The 15,242-nt window shown below is 37.5% G+C and overlaps 3 protein-coding genes across 4 annotated transcripts; all 3 read right to left on the bottom strand.

Annotated features, from left to right (window-relative positions):
* Positions 1–3,040: 3,040 nt before the first annotated feature.
* On the bottom strand, positions 3,041–7,063 carry LOC135165877 (cytochrome b5-related protein-like). 2 transcript variants are annotated; one of them, XM_064127641.1, is made up of 5 exons: positions 6,608–7,063; positions 5,943–6,241; positions 5,389–5,677; positions 4,100–4,315; positions 3,041–3,842 (listed from the first exon to the last, which is right to left on the bottom strand). In XM_064127641.1, the coding sequence occupies exons 1-5, from the start codon at positions 6,763–6,765 to the stop codon at positions 3,566–3,568; spliced, it is 1,239 nt and encodes a 412-aa protein (XP_063983711.1). In that variant the 5' UTR covers positions 6,766–7,063; the 3' UTR covers positions 3,041–3,565. The 2 variants fall into 2 exon arrangements, with proteins under 2 accessions (XP_063983711.1, XP_063983710.1); XM_064127640.1 differs by having other exon boundaries at positions 5,943–6,210; positions 6,608–7,060.
* Positions 7,064–11,009: 3,946 nt separating this feature from the next.
* Positions 11,010–13,255, bottom strand: LOC135165855 (zinc finger protein 585B-like). The gene is made up of 5 exons (XM_064127600.1): positions 12,906–13,255; positions 12,485–12,692; positions 12,254–12,393; positions 12,020–12,182; positions 11,010–11,677 (listed from the first exon to the last, which is right to left on the bottom strand). The coding sequence occupies exons 1-5, from the start codon at positions 13,031–13,033 to the stop codon at positions 11,285–11,287; spliced, it is 1,032 nt and encodes a 343-aa protein (XP_063983670.1). The 5' UTR covers positions 13,034–13,255; the 3' UTR covers positions 11,010–11,284.
* Positions 13,256–13,470: 215 nt separating this feature from the next.
* On the bottom strand, positions 13,471–15,157 carry LOC135165868 (uncharacterized). Its single transcript, XM_064127628.1, has 3 exons — positions 14,922–15,157; positions 13,939–14,092; positions 13,471–13,751 (listed from the first exon to the last, which is right to left on the bottom strand). Exons 1-3 carry the CDS (start codon positions 14,983–14,985, stop codon positions 13,541–13,543), a joined length of 429 nt encoding a protein of 142 aa, XP_063983698.1. The 5' UTR covers positions 14,986–15,157; the 3' UTR covers positions 13,471–13,540.
* Between the last annotated feature and the right edge of the window lie 85 nt (positions 15,158–15,242).

The raw sequence follows: 15,242 nt of genomic DNA, 5'->3' as shown, positions 1-15,242 counted from the left end.
TCCAGAATTATCTGAGACTCCTTCACAGATGAAAGATAAGGAGCTTCAAAGGAGATTGTTTATGTGTAAAAATTAAAAAACAATCCTGCGAAATTTCATCTAAAATTATATATTAATGTATGAAGATGAATCTATATGTGCTCTCATTATCTAGATCATCTAGATACTCTATCATAGAGCAGAAGATGATCTTCATTATAGAGTTGATTTTTTTTATTTTCAAATTTATTCCAAAACGTTGTATTTTGAAATATTCAAATTTCATCTGGAAAATTATCTTGATTTTCTCTGAGATGACAATTTTTGTTGCAAATTTGAAATCCGTCAGTGTTTATTCCAAAAAAATTCGTCTTTTAATAAATGTTTTTCTGCTATATCTGGGAATAAGGAAATAACACGACTTATTTTTAAAAATTAATTCAAGTCCAAAAATCCATAGATTAAATCAAACTCCGATCTCGAGATAAAAAATAATCGAGAGACTGTTGTTTCAAGAATTTGTCAATGGAATTTGTCCTTGTCAATGAGTCATTGGCTTTCGCTCCCAATTCCTACAACTTAATTTTCCAAAAATTCTCGCTACTCCACTAGTCCACAAACTGCCTCTAAGTAAATGAAAGATAATGATCTCTTAATGAGATATAAATTCGTCTCTCATGGTTGAAGATGCCAATTGTGTTTTGATAAGAAGATTCAACCGGAAATTGCACAAATAACCATTGTGAAACCCTTTTGTACTATTCACTTACGTTTTATTAAGTAACTACAGTTGTGATCATAATCATTAGATAAGATGCAATAACCCATGAATATCTAAATGAAGATTAATCAGGGTATTATTGAACCTGTCACATCATTCCATGAAAACCCAAATATCTCCGGAACGGTTGAAGACACTTGACTGTGCGACAGCTCATTGGATAGATCGGAAAATTTCCGAACTCTCCCCCACCAAAGAAACCCATTTTGCCCCACAAAATATTCCACAACCGGCAAAAAACGATTTCACGCTCCTCATTCCTTTTCTGCACCTCAACTAGGATCTATGGGGGCAAAATGGGTTTATTTTTTTTCCCAGAGATCGGAAATTTTCCGATCTATCGATTGCGATTATTTTCACGTAATTATCTGCAGTGCACTTCGAGATAACGACATTTTTCTGAAATAAGATCATCTCATCTGGATTTTTTGTAACTAAACTCTTCGCAATTGTCTAAATTACCCCTTCATCAGATCAACCGGTCAGAAACTGATCATATAAATGCCCAATTCCCGATGTCTCTCCCCAATTGCTAGTAAACACGGATGTACATAACCGAGATCATCTGTTCCCATCAGATAATAAACTCGAATGACCAAATTATGTCAAGGCTAGGAAATAGCTGTTATCTATGACATAGTGATCACCCACGAAGTCCATCTCCAGTAATCTCCGATGCCGATGACTCCTAAAAGGGCACCGAAACACCAAAAAAGCCACAATCGAAATTTATCTGAATTATCTTCACTATCTTCCCGATCATTCGTGTCTTCATCGAACGCCGACTCTATCCCTCTTCATTTTCGATTTCCCAAGCTCGAGGGGAAGGGGGGGAAACCCGGGTGGTCTCACGAGACAGCTGGGGATATTTCCGATCCCAAACACTCGTCATGCATTCCATTCTGCCCCAGTGGTCAGTGGAATATCGAGGAGACGTCATTTGGAGTGGAAAGTTTGGACTTTTGGTGACGCGGTGAGGTGAAATCGATTTAAAATCAATGGTTCGAAGTGGAAAATTTTCCGGCTACCTAATGGGGTCACTTATGACACGTTAATCACTCCCCAAAAAAAAAAAAAAACTCGATGATTTTCTTTATCAGTTACACGTGTTAAGCACTTTAAGCTCCAGATAACCCGTGAAAGGAGGGAGTCGTGTTGATAAAGAACAAATCACAGCGGATCAATGAGCCGGGGATTTTCGTTCGATAGCCAGAGAAATTTTCGATTCGAGACACTGATCATAATCCCGTTTTGCCCCGGCTGCATTAGTCCACCGATTTTTTACGATTTTCAACGGAGTTTATCGACATAAGATAGTCATCTAACAATGTGTGAACACTTTTACATGTTTTCACTCGATGATTATGATGATTTAATGAGCACGAGGTGCGAGGGTGCAGTGAGAGGGGTGTGATGAAGGGGAAAAAATTGTTATAAACAATCTACAGGTCGACAGGTGGTGGAGAGCCCGGGGGCATCTACCGCGGATTAATGGCGGTCTCCAGATCATCTTGAGATGAAATTCGAGGTCACGTGATCGATGAGGTCGATTGTCGAAATTAATTAATCGATATATTCGATGTTGGGGGCTCGTGGAGGTCCTGAATTGGCGTACGGTGGACCCATTATTTATTGCTCGTGAAAATTTAGGTGGCGATAGGGTGAAATATCGCGATTGGAAAATATCGATGGGCTGAATTTAGTCGCAATATTTTGGTATTTTCCGTTCGATCAGGAATATGTCTGCGAACTTGAAAAACAAATGACTAATCGAGAATGAAAAATTCGAGATTTTTTCTCTCATCTAGTCATCGATTGATCAATCGCTGAAATCTTTGTGATAAGCATTTAATCTTTATCTCTATGTAAACAGAATTACAGATGGAAATTTCCGTTGTCTTGGCGGAATATTTTTGTTTCACATACTTTGGGGATTAGATCGTCGGTTTGTCGTGGATAAATAACTAGTTCTGATAATTCATCTTCAAAAAAATGATAACACCACGACGTCGACGTGGCACAGGGGTAAATACGTTAGGCAGGTCGTTAGATAGGTCACAGGAAAAAAAACGATTTTGCCCAATAGACAACATAATTCGATTCCACTCGATTCTGCGATTCCATAAAAAAGTCAACTCCTGAAATTCCCAAATTGTGTTTAGCAACATTATGTGATAATTGATAGCATGAGTCGGTCATAATTCGGGAGATGACATCACAGACGTCGAAGTTGTCCTCCAAATATTGTCGCACATGTGGAAGTAATTGCGTCCGGCTATTGTCGGTAAAACAATTATTATTAAAAAAAAGTAATTGAGATATTTTTTTAACTGTCCCCCGTGGCACATACTAAAGTCGTACAATTATAACTACAATTACTTGCTGCATTTTTACCAAAATATACTGTCATTACACTAATTATAAGTTAAATGACAAATTTTATTTTAATAAACTAAAAAAATTATTTTTCCAAAGACATTAACATTTTTATTATCATCGCAAAATACGTTTATCGAACCGTAAAGTCCAATTAAATTTTCTCATCCCTGAGAACTCGATAAAAAAAAAACAAATAGCCAATCAAAATTGTTATTAAACATCAAAAACCGATTTAAACTCTCATGAGACTCATCAGACTCTTCAAGTTCTGAAAGTCACGTTTGAACTTCAGGAACGTAAAAAATCATTTCTCCTCTTGATACGGAAAATTCCCCTCCTCCGAGTCATTTAATCGATCGATTGAGATTGTTTTTCTCGATTATCTCAAAACCTCGAGATAATGCCCCTTTAAAAAAAAAAATTATCTTATCTGTGATTTGTTTTCACTTCGACTCGGCGCAACTGCCGGAACTGTCCCTTGATCAGTTCCCAGGGGGTGAGTTTCCCCAAGTCAACGCCGAATTCACGACAGGTGTCTTCAAGGGCTGGTAAACACAGGGGTAAATAGCTGTGGTCTACTGTTGGTAGGAGATGATGAAGACTGTGAAGACCGAATTGGGTTAGAGTTAGGATGTAGGAGTCGTCTACCACTTCTCGGTCCCTCACCGCATCCATCTCCAGTAATCCCCAGTCCAGATCCTTTCTGTGACAGAAATATTCCATTTGACAATACATATACATGTATATATGTATATATATGTTATCTAGATTAATCAATTTGCTTGAAATAGAAGAAAACATTCGGAAAGAGCCACTGGAGTATCTGGGACCCATGGAGTTCAGGATCAGGGTCTGGAAGAGGAAAAGCTCTGATACCCCACGTGATCTGGATCGTCTGGACCCTCGTCCTGAATTTCGCGAAAATTGAGAAAGGAAAGTCGGCCTCGTGGAGTCGTTTACCTTGGATTATCGCCGTCGTGGAAGATATCAGGATGATGATGAGCTGCGTTGAAGCCAATTACATAAAAAATAAAGCTCGCGATAGCAATGATAAGGATCCATTGATTGAAAGCTCGTGATAAATCTCCACTGGCTAAAAACATCGATATTGGAAGGACGAATGGAACAACATCGCGGAATTCCACGGTTTTCCGGACGAAAAGGATGTTTGCATATCTGAAAATATTATGTTACATCACTAGTTAAAATGAGGACGATACGAGGAGAGGAATTTTTAATAAAAAAATTAGCCTGCGGCTGGTTTTTCAATGCAGCTGGAATTAAACGTGAATAGTTCTAGAAGAATTTTGTATTGCTTCGGCTTAAAAAAAATTCATTCAACTTTCGTAGGATTTTTAGAAATTTCCGACATTTTCTCATAAATTTCTAGAAATTTTTTAAAGCTCCTCGAGTTTTGTAGTTCAATTTTGAAGTTCAATTCAGGGAAAATTCGTGCATTTTCTTATGTTTTTCAGGAACTCTGAATGTTTTAAGGATTCCTAGGAACTTTTGGAGTCCATAAAAAATGTAAACATCGAGAATTATGAGAAAGTGTTAGGAAAATAAATTCCCCGGTGGAATTAGATAAGAATTTAATCTCTATCACAGTGCACACAAAATTCTGAATGAACTCGACTAATGGAATATTTCTGTGCCACATTCTTTATCGATTAAATCATGAAGCGTTTGACTTGGGAAATCATTTCTTTTTCATTTGCTTTAAAGATCACGATTACGGGACGAGGGACGTGAATGTATAATATCCCTTTTGCCCCGAGGGTTATCGTATAATTGACGAAGAAATATTGATGGAAAATTGTGTGCTTTCGATAATTTGATAAATGGGGAGTCATGGGCATGAGTCATAATTTCCAATTTGCGTCTAAATTTTTGAAGAATGATCACACGAAGAGAAATATTCATTAAATATTGCTGATCTCACGTAGAAAATTTCTTTCGTCGAAGATCACGAAAGACAATTTTGATTTTTCCATTAATTAATTAATTTCAAAATCAAAAAAAAGTAAAGCAATTTTTTCTTCTAGTTTCCTCCTTTGGATCTTCGGGAAGTTGGACAATTTTACTTACGACTCCAATCCACCCCCTTTGCTTTCTAATTAGTCATTGATTAATCCCATACACAACACCATTAATATGATTATTAATAAGACACAATTACTCCTCAATTATCTCCGGTGAATCTCAATATTTTTTTCCAGTTTGTTTTACTATTTTTATTTATTTATTACCTTACCAGTCCCTGCAGGTAAAATATAATAGAATAGACCACTGGTGAATAAATCCAGGATAATTTTCGTGCTACAGGCGCCGAAATATTTGGAAGATATTGAAAAAATGTCTCAGTACTCGATACTTCAAAATCCCAAATTGTGTTTGGATACATGTGATGACTCATTGCGTGTGTTATTCGCCACTCGCGTGATGACATCAGACCAATATCGAAATAGTACATCCGAAAATTATCGCGCATGTGGAGGTAATTATGTCCAATAATTACAGTAAAAGTTAAGACTGCCGCTAAAAAATAATTATAACAAATAATTCACCTGAATTCGAGAGTCAAAAGATTTGCACATTAAAAAAATATTCCCTGAAGATCATTCGAAAAATAGTTTTGCGAAAATACAAAAAAAGATTCTCCTGATCAGATCTTCAAGAATGTTTTTTCGAAGATCTTCTCAAGTTGCAATTTATCTGAATATTTCTGGAATGTACTCTCAGGACATTATTCTAGACTTGTTATTATCGTTATTTTTATCACCAGTGAGTCGGCATTTTTTACCAGCGATAATGAGTGCAAGTCGTGATTGCGTTATTGCGGTTATTATACACAAAAGCAGAGTTCCAATAGCCAGGAAATCAGCCAGTAAATTGGATTTCAATGCTGGCCGATGAATATCAATGTTCTCCAGAGCAATGATCGCTCTCTCCTTGAATTTTCTATAAAATCCATTCTTATCAAATGTCAGGGGCACTGCTCTTGGTTTCGCTGCTTTACGAGAGTAAAATTTTGGCAGTAATTTTTCAGCTTTATCTGTCACGTGATGACTCTGCAAAAATACATTTACAGGCAGGCCCTGTCTATAAATTGAATATATGTATTTTTAAAACTATTCCACATAAAAGAATTTTTCTCTGCCCAAGATCTTCCAGAAATCATGAGAAGAATCATCAAAAGATCTTTGAAAGATCTTCCTCGTGGGCCCAAAGAATTTTTGAAAATTCTTTGGACTGAAAAATCCAAACTATTGTCATCCCAAGAATATTTTTGTATCATCTAGCAGATCTTCCGAAGATCGTTTGATGATTCTGGTCAAGATATCTTGGAAATCTTCAACAGAAGAATTTGTTTTCTCTCGAAAATACTGAACTGTCTTGACTTAGTAATTTATTACTTTGTTAATTGCTTAATTTTGAAGCTTTTATTTAGAACAAAAATAATCTCACCTCAAATAATTCAGTGATATCGGTTCCCCTAGTGATATTGAGCCACTCCGCCCCCCCAGGATGTTTATTAACAAAACTCGTGAGATCATACAATCGATCATTGATCCTCCACAAGCCCTCCGCCCCGTCGAGTCTCCTCCTGCCCTCAATCCACCCATCCCCGGTGGAAATCTTGTCAAATCGCGCTGGAAATTCCGCCAGTCCGGGTATCGAACTCTTAAATATCGATCTCTTCATCTTCTCACGATCCAACAACACCCGTCACCACAATTTATCAATCTTCAGACTTAAATTCTCAGCCGAAAAACCACATCCTAAATCCAGTCATTCAAGTGACCTCAACAGAACCGATTTGTTTATGAAATGAAAATTTAAAACATGAAAATTTCGATTGTTATAAACTGTCAAATGCACTTTGCAACGTTCCTCGGGCGTCTGTTAAAATTAAGGAAAGATGTTGTTTTATATGCGAATATTTCTGACACATCGCGAACCCTGTGACCTCTTCATGATACCCCCAGTCGCATTATCGATAAAATATAATTGGCACAACACGACATATGGGTTATTATAAAATTGAATGTCATCGAGCATATAAATAAACCTCGGGAAACGGTAAGCAAATAAAAATCCCAAGTGTCTTGCTTTTTGCAATACTAATTACCGGAGTGTTATCGCTGATATAAAATTTAAAAAAGATATTCCTAGTTATTGACAATGATCCCTCAAAATTAAACAATGGAGCGAAATGGAAAAAATAAATGTAGAGCGAAAATCCAAGAATTTCTCGAGTTGAAAATTTCTCCCTGGAAAAGATCTTTGGAGACGATCAGAATTTTTTTGCAATTAAATTTGTAAACAATGTCATGAATATATTCATATGTTAATAACGCAAAGGCCCTGAGTTCGACTTCGCCTGGAAGTATTTTTATTCACATTAAATCACTTATATATTATATATCGCTGATGGAATAACAAAACATAGAAGATATCGTGAGAATCTTTATTTAATGTTCATTCGTCATACTTACAACTAAACATCTTAACCATCATAAGTCATAATAGAATACCACCCACTGCAGATTCGGATACAAAAATATAACGCAATATCAAACAAAGGAACTGAATACAATTCAATAAACGTAATTCAAATGTTTTCATTCTGCGAAAAAAATGTGGGATTCGGGTGAATGCCCCATCCAATTAATTAAAGATGTTCGACGCCTTACGACGGCTTACAGCGACAGTTCTGTGATGCTTTTTGACAATAAAAAACATTTTGGTGCGTTTAGTAAACAGCATCGAACATCCTTAATAATTCTCAAAAAATCAACATTATCCATGAAGAAATTGTCGTCCTGATGTGTTTCACGGAATTTTCTCGCTCTCTAACATCTGTTCGAATAATTCCAATAAAAAAAAATCCGACAGACGTTATCAACCCTCTCAAGTTCTATCATTTTCCACCAAATGAAAAATATATTTCAGCGAAAGGTTGATATTCTTGACAGAAAAAAATACATTTCTCCTTTTTCCTTTAAGGGAATCATTTCCAGGAAGACCAGGTCAGCTTCCAAATATTTCAGAAATTGTCAAAACCTTCATTATAATATAACAGACAACCCTTTGCTATTTTCCGAATTTTCCTAACTTAGAAAAATTCCAAATCTCGATAATAGCTATCAAGCAGAAGACAAATTACTTCTGGCTATCATCCAGTTTTCGATGAATATCTGGAAATCTAGAAAAGATATCAAAATTTTTCTTATCACATTTTTTGTGGAGCAGCTTGAGTTCTACAACAAACGTAATAACAAAAATTTCGCTATCTCCCTCAGATCCAGAGATACTCCTTAAAAAATCGACCAACAGATAAATCAATTCGTCTAGATTTACTTTATTACTGATTTCTAAAATAATCATCTCACATTTCTCCATAATCTCATTCCTGAATTCCCATCATGCCCCCTCACCACAACTGGCCCAGACGTGGTCTTCATCGACCCATCCACACCATCAAAAATCAACCAAGAACACCATGACCTCCTCAAAAATACATTTTCCTCTCAGTGTATTCCTTCTTTCAGTTCCTAGTCCTGAATACACGACCCCCCTCCCCAGGTCCTTCACCACTTCACATTTTTTTATTTAAAATATTCGGGTAATTACACCTTTTGCACAAGTAGATGTTGACGTACTTAGCAGCGTGTTTCCTCATAGCAGGGCATCCATCCTGAATCACCTCCTCCCCGAATTTAGTTTTTCTCCTGGGTTCCGATTTGATCCCCTTGAGTGGTCTGTGAACATCCTCGTGATCCTCCCCCATAGTATCCCTCATCCTGACAGTCATGTAGAAGTCGTTGTCACCGGGATCCCTGTCAACGTATCCAAAAAACATATTCTGGCAGGTTTTGCTCCTGCAGTGTCCCTTGATTCTCAGGTAGTGTAGGCTATTTGGTGATTCGTAGATCTTGGAATTGTCGAAGACAAAGGCACAGGGAAGTCTCGTCTGTTTGGCAACAGCCATTGCTAAAATATTCGTCCATATGCCAGGATTTAAAATGGCGTATTGACGTTTACCATATATCAATCTCTGTCCCTTCATCTCCTGCCACTGAGTGCGAGTTATCAGGACATCAAAGTGAGATAGTCCCGATGCCTCGGCATCGACCTCAAAATCGCTCATGTCGTCAGTTAGATTCAGGAGTTTCGAGTCATTGTAGAGGTTATCATCGATATCAATATTGTTGCTGTCGTCGTACACCTCTTGGAGGTCCTCATAGTCGCTCACGGTAAGCTTTTGCTTCTTTATCTTCACCTCGGGCTCGGGGAGAATGATTCCCTGATTACTGCGAGCTGTTGATAGGACCTTTCGTCTATCCTCGCGAACACTTGTGTAGCAGTTGTGATGGGTCCAACGGCGGTCGAGGTCTTTTGCCATTTCCTTCCATACTGGGGAACTGTAGGTTGGAAAATCACTTGTCCTGAAGTAATCGATGTGCTTCTCGATAGCTGCGATCACATCCTCGCGGGGAACTAGCGATTGCCGGGGCATTTTCGCGATTGAAAGTCTGAAAGTGAGAGAATCGTTTGGGGATTAGTTGGAGGGTTGATGAGGGTGAGTCGGGGGACAGGGGTTTTGGGGAATGGTGGACCATATTGGAGGCAGTCATTAACATTTTCATGGAAATCATCAGCAAAAATTGCCTAATTATTCACGTAATCTGAGCTGTATTAATTTTTATTTAATTTTTGTTGGAATGGAAGGGAACAATTCTGAATCTGTCGATCAATTTTCTGCTTTATTGTGGAAAAAGTACGAAAAAGATAGGTAATGGAGTTGAAAGTTTGAGAATTACTGCACCGGCGATTATAAAAATTAAATAAAAATTGGACGATCAACTATCATTACGAAACTGACTGTAAAAATTGTTTGATAACACAAACGATTTTTAGAGTAAATAGGCCACAATTGTTATGACTTCCTCAGTGGAAATTCACCTGTCTCCTGATAACAAAAAAATCCGGTTAAATTTTCAATCGAAATCTGGAAAAAACCGGTTACAACTATCAAAACACGATTACCCAGATTATCTGATTGAATTTTATCAAACAATGGCAACTGGCATGTGACTACCATAAAAAATCGTTATCCCACTTTCGTCATCACATTTGATTAGCCCCTCTCTATGACCAACAGTAAATTCGTTTCGATTCCCGGAAGTGGTAAATCAGAGATAAAGCCAGGAGATCAATCAATTCCACCAATCAACAATGAAAAAACATTCGGCTCATGAAACGCAGTATCAATTCCTTTGGTGATTTTGAGGTTAGTTTTGAAGCATCATGCGACTATCAATGATTCCGCGTATTTTAACAGATAAAAAATATGCCAACTTACCCTAAATAATAGCGATGACAGAACTCTATAACTTTCGATCAATTGTTCGATTGAAAAATGGCGATAACACCTTTTTTTAAATAAATTTGAATCAGCTTGAGCGTTCACACACTTATTATGCATTTGTTTTTTCTTTCATACCTCAAATATCACTCCCGATATTACTGACTGTCGGTCCATTAAACACCGTTTTTGTCGGCAATTTCTTACAAAAATCAGCGGGAGATTCAAAAGTTAATGATTAATAATTAAATGCTTCCCGGAGGGTCTGTCGAGAATCCATCATTTTTTAAAATCGTTATTTAACGAGTTTGATACATTTTTAAAAATTATCCTGATAAAACTCATTTTAAAAAGTTAAAGATTCCAAATGAGTTAATCAATTAATGATTAAATAATGACGGTGGATGGAAACCATATTTAATTACTTTAGAAAAAAAAATGAGTCACCTTTTTCAAAAAATTAAAAAGTTTTCATCCAAAACAAAAATAGTGTTCTCAGATTTCATGAATTTTCTTTATTCATCGTCATTTCATACAAAAGAACAATCACAATAGCTTTTTAAATATTCAGAGGGCATTGGAAAAGTAAGAAAATGGCAGTCAGTGGAATTTGTTTTGCAATCATTCAAAATAAATACTAGTGAAGTTGAAAGATCGAAGTGATTTCAATTTTCGTCGAGTAACTGAATACTTGAATTTGATTTTAATCGTTCGATCAACTTCACGTCCACCTTCTCGATAATTAATGGATAATTTTATTGTCATTGATATTGTTAACTAGCCATGAGCCTCTTCTGTAGTGGTACATCACTGTCAGAGTCACTCTGACAGCTGTGGCTGCCCCCTGGCTCCTCATCATCAGACTTATTCTCTTCCTTGATTGTCACATTGACAAAATCACCGATTTTTTCACTAGTTATTCGTCTCTTCTGTGGCCTGTGTCTCGTCAATTTTGGCATGTACTTCTCAACAGCTGGCTTGACCCTTCGTATATCGAAATCCTGATCGATCTTGGTGATGGTCTGGAGTCGTTGCTCTTCAGATGTAACGTACAGATCATCAGGTTGGTGATAACTGTTGTGTACTTCATAAGCCTTCTTGCTGCAGAAGAGGGCAGCACACATGGTGCACTTTATGAGATCATCTGGAACCCTCTCTCGCTCTTCCTTCGAGGAAAATGGAGAACATTATTCCACCAATGGGTTGGGGGGACATTTCAGGAGAGAAACTCTTATTGACGAGCCCTCGAGCTCTTTCAGCTCTCGAGTTATTGAGAAAAACATTAAAAAAGACTAGGAAGTCACTAGAGAGCATAAAAAATCTCTGGATAAGCCCCAAAAGTTCATCAGTTATAGAAAAATATTTTAAAGTTTCTGCAAACACTTTTGACTTTGAAAAAAATTTTCTCAATATCTCGACGAGTTGACTAGATAAAAGGGGCCCAGAGCAGTAATTTGAACTGGAAATTACCCTGACTTGAGCTTAAAATAACTCAAATGTCTCTTTACCCGCGTGTGAACTTTCTCGAGATGCTGCTGGAGGTTGAATTTTACGATGTACTCGACTCCACAAATGTGGCAGTAGTAGACACTCAATGCATCGTTCATCGAATTCACCTTAATCTTGTTGCTGGGAGGCGGGGTGGCTATAGGTTGAAAAATATGTACCAGTCTGAAACAGGAAAGAAAGGAATAGTAACGTCCCTCCAGGAACGTCCCATTGTACTTTTTTCCAAAAGTTACCTTTTGTGAATCGATCGATAGTGATAATTAAGAGCCTTCAGATTGTAAAAAACTATGTTACATTCTTCACATTTCTTGTGATCAGACGTGTTTTTGCTCTCCTCAGGATTGTGGGTCGTCATGTGGTTGTCACGATGAGTCTAAAATCAATTATTATAACGTTAAATTATTGGAACTAAGTTCACGCAATTCATCACAGGTAAAACTGTCTAATTTCAAGGGCTCATTCACCTTCAAAGGAAATTGCTTTCCACAGTAACTGCAGTAGAATTTAGCTGGTGAGTTCGGATGCACCTTGAACCTGTGGCGAATTGTCGCTGTGATAGACTCAAATGTTTTTCCGCAAATGTCGCATAATTCATCTGTCTTACTGGGCTTCTTCAGGGCTTTCCTTCCTTGGGGTCTGCCCCGGGCGTCAATTTCCTTGTTCGCATGTTTTCTAAAAAAAAAATCCTCCATAAATTCTCAATTTGAGGTCCGAGGTGCCCCTTTCCCTGGTGCACACCATAAAACTGAACAATCATCATGATAAAAAAAATAACAACATAACAAAACAATGCAAAAGGATCATTAGCAGACACATTACGATTCTATTGACAAAAAAATTGTACTGTGTGAAAAACAGGAAAACTCCTCATTTTTTCATAAGTACCTGAAGTGCTCCTGGAGTGCCTCCTTGCTCTCCAGTTCCGCCTCACACAGTACGCATTTGTGCTCCACGGTGACAGTTTTTTTTTCCAACTTTTGACAGTCAGACTCGAGCCAAACTTGACAAAACATCACATCAAATCAAATCATTTTCACTCAGCAATCCCATGCATGGGGGATTGCCACACGTTCAACGAGTGCAGAAGACATACGACTAATTGAAACAATAAAAGAAAGTGGAAAAATCACTGAAGAATTATTTTAAAAATCACTTTTTGAATTCACTATTGTACGATGGAAGATGTTGTTGTGTATCGCGAAATCAATCGTCCGCCATTTTGACGTCCGACAGGTGGCTCCCTCGTCAGGTAATTAAAGTGTCGCGCTTTTAGTTTGAATCGCTGTCCCCGAGGAAAGTAAAAAAAGCTCTCATCGAAGTTTTTTGGAGACGACGAGATATCGATCACTTTTACCTGATTTTTCGAACTCCTCGATGTCAGTCGATGTCATATGAGGTTGGGGTGACCTAACCTCAAACCTTTTTTATCCTAATCTATATTTATTTAAGGAAATGACGCAGGGTTATCATTTTTCTCGAAACTCCGATAATTTATTTAAATTTTATAAATCTAGTCGTGCTTAATTAAGGCCCATCCGAGGAGGGGCACGAATTATAGTTTGACTCTGTTGAATTATTTTCCGAATCATAGCATCTGCATTTGGTCGTCTTCCTTGTACAGTCAGGGTCTCTGATATTGACACCGAAGGGTCTTCATCCTCTTCAGACGCCTCAACGATATCCCCTATGACTTCCTCGGTCGGTCGTGGCTTGTTCTCCATGTTCTCCAACCTGGAATTCACAGAAATTGACCTATCAATACCTGTACTCCATTGACTCCTCATTTTACTTGATGTGCCATCAGTTGGGGCTCAGGATTTTCATCGAATTCGACTTCATTCACTGATTATGGCTGGCCAGGTAATTCTTACGTTTCTTTTGTGAAACTTCTTGTTTAATTTGAATTTATAAAACTTACTCGCATCTGTATTGGTAGGAATCTGGTCCAGCTGGGAAAATGACCGATATGTGCCTTGAATCTGGAAAATACCGGGTACATGCTCGTCTGCATCGCTCTCCATCGGTCATATGCGGTGGCCTTATCTCAACTTCTGGACAGTGTAGTATTAGTTCTGAATAACAAAATTATGATGTGAAGATCTGGAAGTGACTGGGCAATCGACTTGTGCAAGCGGTTGAGGGGTAGCTGATTGTCAGTGGTCTGTTGTTGGACGGCCAGCTGACAGATGTTGTCCTGACAGGTCAGCTGACAGGATTTGTTAATTTGTGGGTGGAATGTTATTGTTTGTTGAAGATCTCCCAAAAATGATGATAATTAATCAAGATCTTTGGAGGATCCCAGTGATTCAAGGAGATTGTTGGAGGATCTTCGGAGGACGACGTTTAGCTGCAGATGTTCGAGATTTTCAAAGATCTTCCGAAGAATTTTTTTTTGAAGATAGGAAGATCTTTCAATGATTCTTCGGTGTTTTGCAAAAATCTTATGAGATTTTTAGGAAGCTCATGAGCGAATCGGAAAGCAAATTCTTCGATTGATAATTTATTTTTCTATCATTGTAAAATACTATTTTGTTGAATATCTTCAAAGAAAATATGAATTTGCGAAAATATTGAAAATGTAAGTGTCTTCCACAAGGTTGAAAAATAAAGTTTTCATTGAAGAACTTGTCTTTTGATGTTTCGATCACCAAAAAGCTGTTCTGCATGATCTTTGAAATGATCTTAATTCAAAAATCTGACAGTCAAATTTAATTTAACACACAACTCACGAAAACTTGGAAACGAAAATCGCTAAAAATTTAGAAATTTAAAACAGAAATTTACAATAAGTATTAGACAACAAATTTCTCTTGAAAAACATGGAAAATTCTATTAAAAATGAGTAGTTGTCTCGTTAAGCTCTATCTTTATAATCAGCGAAATTTCAAAAAATTCACTCACCGGCCTGACACTTTGCCGCCCACAATACCACAAAGAAGGCGATGAGGTTCAGAAGTCCCTTCATGGTGTTCCAACGGAAGAAATATTGTCTTTCCAATCAAAATCAGCGAGCGACAATTTTAAATAGACCCATTATCATGAACCATCAGACGGGGGGAGGAGGAGGGAACCCCGTGAGGTATTGACAGGCCATAAAAAAAATTCCGAGACATTACTTCATATAAAACGATCGGAGAGGGGGTACCTTCGGGCCCTCTAATCGGCCAAATATCGTTTCAGGGAACATTTTATTTTTTTATCAATGTTGTAATTTCGTGCAAG

This window comes from Diachasmimorpha longicaudata, chromosome 9, assembly GCF_034640455.1.
Source record: "Diachasmimorpha longicaudata isolate KC_UGA_2023 chromosome 9, iyDiaLong2, whole genome shotgun sequence".
Lineage (NCBI taxonomy): Eukaryota > Metazoa > Arthropoda > Insecta > Hymenoptera > Braconidae > Diachasmimorpha > Diachasmimorpha longicaudata.
Note: the sequence above shows the minus strand (reverse complement) of the source record. Positions and strands in the feature narration are given on the sequence as shown.